General features: G+C 46.0%; 1 protein-coding gene across 1 annotated transcript in view; it reads right to left on the bottom strand.

Moving 5' to 3' along the window:
* Nucleotides 1-512: 512 nt before the first annotated feature.
* The window catches only part of LOC135511865 (lutropin-choriogonadotropic hormone receptor-like), a 50,663-nt gene continuing 43,305 nt past the window's right edge, over nucleotides 513-7,870 (bottom strand). The window contains 3 exon segments of the mRNA XM_064933365.1: nucleotides 513-2,341; nucleotides 2,659-2,916; nucleotides 6,969-7,080. Coding sequence (XP_064789437.1) covers nucleotides 1,775-2,341; nucleotides 2,659-2,916; nucleotides 6,969-7,080 — 937 coding nt within the window. The 3' untranslated portion in view covers nucleotides 513-1,774.

Raw genomic sequence — 7,870 nt, 5'->3', positions numbered from 1 at the left:
TACAATTTTCCTGCTAGCTACATTAGCTTATGAGGTGGATCTCACATTTCACTCATTGGAAGAAACTTGCAGTAAGGAGAAACTCAAGGAATACTACTGAAACTCAATAGACATTGGGTATTGTAGTTGGGCTGATTCTTGAATCCCATTATTGTGTCAGTAAAGGGAAAAGGTTATGGGAATTGGATGCTTTACATTATCTGTCCCAAATGCCACCGTATTCCCTATATAGTGCACTATTGACTAGGGCCCTATACGGAATAGGTTGCCATTTGGGACATAACCTGTCTTTGCATACAGGTTCATGTGATCAAAAATATTAGCTGCTCAGCCTACTTAATTGAAAGCCAAACAGAAAGTTTAGCAAATAGCAGAAAGTTCATTTCCAATAAAATTGAGATTGAGTCAATTCTGGTTAAATTGTCTATGCAACACACAGATTCTTGGGATAGGGCAGAGTCAATGGAGACATCAACTGGGTACAACACCAGGGAAACGCATCTCTCACAGCATTACAAAAATATAGTTTATTACAAGTTTCAATTAAACATAAGGGAAATGCACGTGTTGACATTACTATAAGCTACCAATGCATCAGACTTAAGGTAAATACAAACTGGCCTTCCCCTTTAAAACATACGTAAATACAAACTGGCCTTCCCCTTTAAAACATACATAAATACAAACTGGCCTCCCCCTATAAAATGTACACAAATGCAAACTGGCCTTCCCCTATAAAATGTACACATATACAAAACGGGCCTTCCCCTTTAAAATGTACACAAGGAAAAATACAGTATTAGCAATGAAAAGGTTGTGCTATAACTTGTTGGGCTCCAATCTGCCACATCAACTTACAAACAATGCACTTTACTTTTTACATTATTACGCTCAACAACAATACTCTAAAACACGTTCACGCCAAACCAGCATGGCAGCTTGGAGGCCAGAAGCAGCTCCTTCCCTGATATGGCCTGCCCAGAGAACTCCCATGTGCTTGTCTTTATTTTTTTTAATTTAACCGTTATTTAACTAGGCAAGTCAGTTAAGAACAAATGCTTATTTACAATGTCATTTACAATGACGGGAAAGGGGGATACCAGTTGTACAACTAAATGCATTCAACTGAAATGTGTCTTCCGCATTTAACCCACCCCCTCTGAATCAGAGAGGTGCGGGGGGCTGCCATAATCGACAAGGGAGGGGCACAGATGCTCAATCACCTTGTTACAACAGAGATTAAGGCTATGGCCACATTGAGGCGTGGCTTGTGCAAGCCAGAAAAACTCATAGAGGCAGGAGCCTCTCTTTCTGTAGTGTGAGGCAGCTTTAATGTACAGTACAACCCTTGGACAGGACGCTTGCCTATCAAAGGGCCTGAACAACGAGATGCATAAACAAGGATGAAATTGTATATGACATACATCATTGCCCGTTTTTTCTCATCAAAAGTTGAATTGAATGCTTTGTGTATTTTTGACAGACAATCTGTTGTCATTCATCTGGATAACGGATGACTCCCATTGAAAAACCATTGGCTCAATCTGGAATTTTCAGGGTGTGTTCTCTGCCCAGGCGTTGCTGACACATGCCAGATCTTACAATGTCTGGATAGGCATTTTACGTATTAGCTAACCACATATGTCACAGCGATCTGTCAGTTGACGACACTGTCAATGATGTGGCACGCAGCCATTGGTTGACGCAACGTCTGAGCAGGGCCACGTGACCAAAATCTCAATGTGGCTGTACCCTTAGTTCTGACTGACTGAGACTAGTCACACACTCCACCTCCCTTGCTGAGGAAGCATCCCTGCATCTTGATGTGGTAGGCATAGAACCTGAAAGAGTGAGGCTTTCTGGGGGATGTAGACCTACCCTTAGGCGGTATAGTGTTTGTTGCCAGGTTCTGTGCCCTGTAGAACTCTGCTCTGGCATGGCAACAACTACAGCGACTCAACAATAGACACAAATCCTTCCGAAATGCTCGAGTAAATATGGTGTAGAGGAAGGGGTTACAGAGGGAGTTGATTGGGTAGAAGAGGACGAGGAGGATCTTGGAGTGGGAGATGGTGATGAGGGGCATGTGAAGACCCGCCGAGATGGCAAAGAAGGAGATGGGTGCCATGCAGAGGAAGTCAGTGAAGATGAGGATGGCCATGCGCTTGGCGATCCTGGCGTCGCCGTGGCGGGTTGCTAGGTCGGGGTTGTGGATGGACATGTAGATACGTACGTAGCAGCAGCAGATGATGAAGAAGGCAGCGACGTTGAGGAGGAGGAGGGCTACAACATACACCTGAGAGGCTAGGGACTCGATGTCCATGGGCAGGCAGATCGACACCTGGAAGAAAATCAAGTATGAATATATATAAAGTCCTTTTAACAACAGCACTTGTCATTGAGTTATTTTACAGCGAAAATAAAAAGGCTGAATTTTCATCTACTATATAACACCATGGTTGTTGTGTGTAAATGTAATGTTTGTAAACCTGGGCCTGTATTCAAAAAGCAGCCGAGTAGGATAGGATCAGTTCCTCATCCTGGACTAAAGAGCAATGGAGATTGAAAGGGCTTTATAGTCCAGGACGAGGCTTCATCTGTGTGCGGGAAACCGGCCCTTTGTAAATATGGGCCCTAAACGTAAAACATTCTGCTGACCTTAGTGTAGCTGCTGACCCCCAGGATGGGAAGCAGAGCGGCCAATAGGGAGAAACCCCACCCTCCAGCCATCATGATCACTACATGCCTCAGCCGCAGCCTCTTGTTGATGTGCATGGCGTTGGTGATGGTGTGCCACCGCTCTAACGTTATCATGGTCAGCGTGTAGACAGATAGCTCGCTGGCGAACACCGTCAAGAACCCCGCCACGCCACAGCCCCCGCCCGTCTGCCAGTCCGTAGCGTGATTATAGTACTCCTACAATACAATACAACTGTATTATTGGTTATAGACTAGAACTTCTACAATACAATACAACTGTATTATTGGTTATAGACTAGAACTGTATTATTGGTTATAGACTAGAACTTCTACAATAAAATACAACTGTATTATTGGATATAGACTAGAACTGAGTGACATGTATAGAGACAAAGTAGAGTTGCAATTCAACGGATCAGACACGAGGTATGTGGCAGGGTCTACAGTCAATCACGGATTACAAAAAGAAAACCAGCCCCGTTGCGGACCAGGATGTCTTACTCCCAGACAGACTAAATAACTTCTTTGCTCGCTTTGAGGACAATACAGATCCATTGACACGGCCCGCTACCAAAACCTGCGGACTCTCCTTCACTGCAGCCGACATGAGTAAAACATTTAAACGTGTTAACCCTCACAAGGCTGTAGGCCCAGACGGCATCCCCAGCTGCGTCCTCAGAGCATGCACAGACCAGCTGGCCGGTGTGTTTACGGACATATTCAATCAATCCTTATCCTAGTCTGCTGTTCTCACATGCTTCAAGAGGGCCACCATTGTTCCTGTTCCCAAGAAAGCTAAGGTAATTGAGCTAAACGACCCTGGGTCTCGACCCCACCCTGTGCAACTGGACTTCCTGACGGGCCGCCCCCAGGTGGTGAGGGTAGGTAACAACATCTCCACCCCGCTGCTCCTCAACACTGAGGCCCCACAAGGGTGCGTTCTGAGCCCTCTCCTGTACTCCCTGTTCACCCACGACTGCGTGGCCATCAAGTTTGCGGACGACACTACAGTGGTAGGCTTGATTACCAACAACGACGAGACGGCCTACAGGGAGGAGGTGAGGCCCTCGGAGTGTGGTGTCAGGAAAGTAACCTCACACTCAACGTCAACAAAACAAAGGAGATGATTGTGGACTTCAGGAAACAGCAGAGGGAGCACCCCCCTATCCACATCGATGGGACAGTAGTGGAGAGGGTAGTAAGTTAAGTTCCCACTAACAAACTTCTACAGATGCACAATCGAGAGCATCCTGTCAGGCTGTATCACCGCTTGGTACGGCAACTGCTCCGCCCACAACCCGTAAGGCTCTCCGGAGGGTAGTGCACAACGCATCACCGGGGGCAAACTACCTGCCCTCCAGGACACCTACATCACCCGATGTCACAGGAAGGCCATAAAGATCATCAAGGACAACAACCACCCGAGCCACTGCCTGTTCACCCCGCTATCATCCAGAAGGCGAGGTCAGTACAGGTGCATCAATGCAGGGACCGAGAGACTGAAAAACAGCTTCTATCTCAAGGCCATCAGACTGTTAAACAGCCACCACTAACATTGAGTGGCTGCTGCCAACATACTGACTCAACTCCAGCTCACTTTAATAATGGAAATTGATGTAAAAAATGTATCACTAGCCACTTTAAACAATGCCACTTAATATAATGTTTACATACCCTACATTACTCATCTCATATGTATATACTGTACTCGATACCATCTACTGCATCTTGCCTATGCCGTTCTGTACCATCATTCATTCATATATCTTTATGTACATATTCTTTATCCCTTTACACTTGTGTGTATAAGGTAGTAGTTGTGGAATTGTTAGGTTAGATTACTCATTGATTATTACTGCATTGTCGGAACTAGAAGGTCAAGCATTTCGCTACACTCGCATTAACATCTGCTAACCATGTGTATGTGACAAATCAAATTTGATTTTGATTTGATTCAATGGCTGTGCGAAGTTGCTGGATATTGGTGGGAACTGGAACATGCTGTCATACACATCAATCCAGAGCATCCCAAATATTGTCAATGAGTGACATGTCTGGTGGTGAGAATGCAGGCCATGGAAGAACTGGGAAATGTTTTTAGCTTCCAGGAATTGAGTACAGATCCTTGCGACATGGGGCCGTGCATTATCATGCTGAAACATGAGGTGATGGCGGCGGGTGAATGGCACGACAATGGGCCTCTGGATCTCGTCACGGTATCTCTGTGCATTCAAATTGCCATCGGTAAAATGCAATTAAATTGTGTTCGCTGTCCGTAGCTTATGCCTACCCATACCATAACCCCAACGGCACCATGGGGCACTCTGTTCACAACATTGATATCAGCAAACCGCCCACACGACACCATACACGCTTTCTGCCATTTGCCCAGTACAGCTGCAACCGTGAATCATCTGTGAAGAGCACACTTCTCTAGCGTGCCAGTGGCCATCAAAGGTGAGCATTTTCCCACTGAAGTCGGTTATGACACCGAACCGCAGTCAGGTCCCACCCAACTCTGATGAAACTGTGGGTTAGCATAACCAAAGAATTTCTGCACAAACTCTCAGAAACCGTCTTAGGGAAGCTCATCTGAGTGTTCATCGTCCTCACCAGGGTCACCTGTCTGGGTGGCTGGTCTCATGAAACACACTTTACATGCTGTGTATACATACACTGCTCAAAAATATAAAGGGAACACTAAAATAACACATCGTAGACCTGAATGAATGAAATATTCTTATTAAATACTTTTTTCGTTACATAGTTGAATGTGCTGACAACAAAATCACACAAAAATTATCCATGGAAATCAAATTTATCAACCCATGGAGGTCTGGATTTGGAGTCACACTCAAAATTAAAGTGGAAAACCACACTACAGGCTGATCCAACTTTGATGTAATGTCCTTAAAACAAGTCAAAATGAGGCTCAGTAGTGTGTGTGGCCTCCACGTGCCTGTATGACCTCCCTACAACGCCTGGGCATGCTCCTGATGAGGTGGCGGAGGGTCTCCTGAGGGATCTCCTCCCAGACCTGGACTAAAGCATCTGCCAACTCCTGGACAGTCTGTGGTGCAATGTGGCGTTGGTGGATGGGAGCGAGATATGATGTCCCAGATGTGCTCAATTGGATTCAGGTCTGGGGAACGGGCGTGCCAGTCCACAGCATCAATGCCTTCCTCTTGCAGGAACTGCTGACACACTCCAGCCACATGAGGTCTAGCAGTGTCTTGCATTAGGAGGAACCCAGGGCCAACCGCACCAGCACATGGTCTCACAAGGAGTCTGAGGATCTCATCTCGGTACCTAATGGCAGTCAGGCTACCTCTGGCGAGCACATGGAGGGTAGTGCGGCCCGCCAAAGAAATGCCACTCCACACCATGACTGACCCACCGCCAAACCGGTCATGCTGGAGGATGTTGCAGGCAGCAGAACATTCTCCACGACATCTCCAGACTGTCACGTCTGTCACATGTGCTCAGTGTGAACCTGCTTTCATCTGTGAAGAGCACAGGGCACCAGTGGCGAATTTGCCAATCTTGGTGTTCACTGGCAAATGCCAAACGTCCTGCACGGTGTTGGGCTGTAAGCACAACCCCCACCTGTGGACGTCGGGCCCTCATACCACCCTCATGGAGTCTGTTTCTGACCGTTTGAGCAGACACATGCACATTTGTGGCCTGCTGGAGGTCATTTTGCAGGGCTCTGGCAGTGCTCCTCCTGCTCCTCCTTGCACAAAGGCGGAGGTAGCGGTCCTGCTGCTGGGTTGTTGCCCTCCTACAGCCTCGTCCATGTCTCCTGATGTACTGACCTGTCTCCTGGTAGCGCCTCCATGCTCTGGACACTACGCTGACAGACACAGCAAACCTTCTTGCCACAGCTCGCATTGATGTGCCATCCTGGATGAGCTGCACTACCTGAGCCACTTGTGTGGGTTGTAGACTTCGTCTCATGCTACCACTAGAGTGAAAGCACCGCCAGCATTCAAAAGTGACCAAATGTATTGTCAATCAGTGTTGCTTCCTAAGTGGACAGTTTGATTTCACAGACGTGTGATTGACTTGGAGTTACATTATGTGTTTAAGTGTTCCCTTTATTTTTTTGAGCAGTGTATTTTTCTACAGTGTATAAACATTGGAAAGCAAGCATCACAGGGTCAGCCAGAGTGCAGCCCCTCTGGAGCAGTTTAGGAGTTGTGGTAAGTGGTGGTAGGTGGTTGAACTACCACTCCCAGTGGTAGGTGGTTGGACTACCACTACCGTACCTTGCGGGAGTGGTAGTCCATGGCTGCAATGAGGAGGAGGTAGAGCCCCATGCAGAGATCTGCGAAGGCCAGGTTACACATCAGGAACTGGGAGACATTAAGCTTCTGGTGACTGGTGAGGAGAATGATCAAAAATGTTAAAAAGATCAGCAATCACTTGAATATATTTAGCAATTGAAACATTGTTTTAATGATATTGTTTTAATGATTTTTTTCACCTTTATTTAACCATATTGTTTTAATTATATTTACCTTATTTAATTAAGCAACATGTCTTAGTAAACCACACACTGTAATGTGGATAAGAGATGAGCATGTTCTTTCCCATAGAATTAAATTGATTAAATTGATCCCTTACTAAGATGGCTGCCATTATCCACACATTCTAAAACTATGTGGGTCTATGCCAGCCAGTCTTGTGTATTATTATACATCTCAATGTTCTCTCTCTCTACCTGGGTTGTGACTAGACGGAATATAACTTCAGCTTCTTTTTTTTGTTGCTTTTTGTAGCTATCACGGATCCCTCCAGAACTGTGTCATTACATACACCTGGTCCCCATTTCCCTGATTGTAATTGTATAAATGTGCCCTTTGGTTTCCATTAGGCTGTTGATTATTGTTCCAATGTCCGTTGTGCCTGTGAGTACCTGTGCCTTGTTGTTTTGGATTTCGTGCCGCTTGTATTGCGTAGATGATTACGGGTCTCGTCCCGTGTGGTATCATTGTTCGCTTGTGTATTTATTTGAGGTACTCTCAACTCTCACTCCTTTGTTTGGGTCTCAACCCCATGTTTTGTATACGTGTTTGTTTGGTCTTCGTCCCTGTGCCTTTACATAGCACGCTGTATTTTGGGTGAAATAAAAAACCCTATTACGCATTTCTGTGCCTGTCTCCCAATC

Source organism: Oncorhynchus masou, chromosome 24 (assembly GCF_036934945.1).
Source record: "Oncorhynchus masou masou isolate Uvic2021 chromosome 24, UVic_Omas_1.1, whole genome shotgun sequence".
Taxonomy (NCBI): Eukaryota; Metazoa; Chordata; class Actinopteri; order Salmoniformes; family Salmonidae; genus Oncorhynchus; species Oncorhynchus masou.
This window is presented reverse-complemented; position numbering and strand designations above follow the sequence as displayed.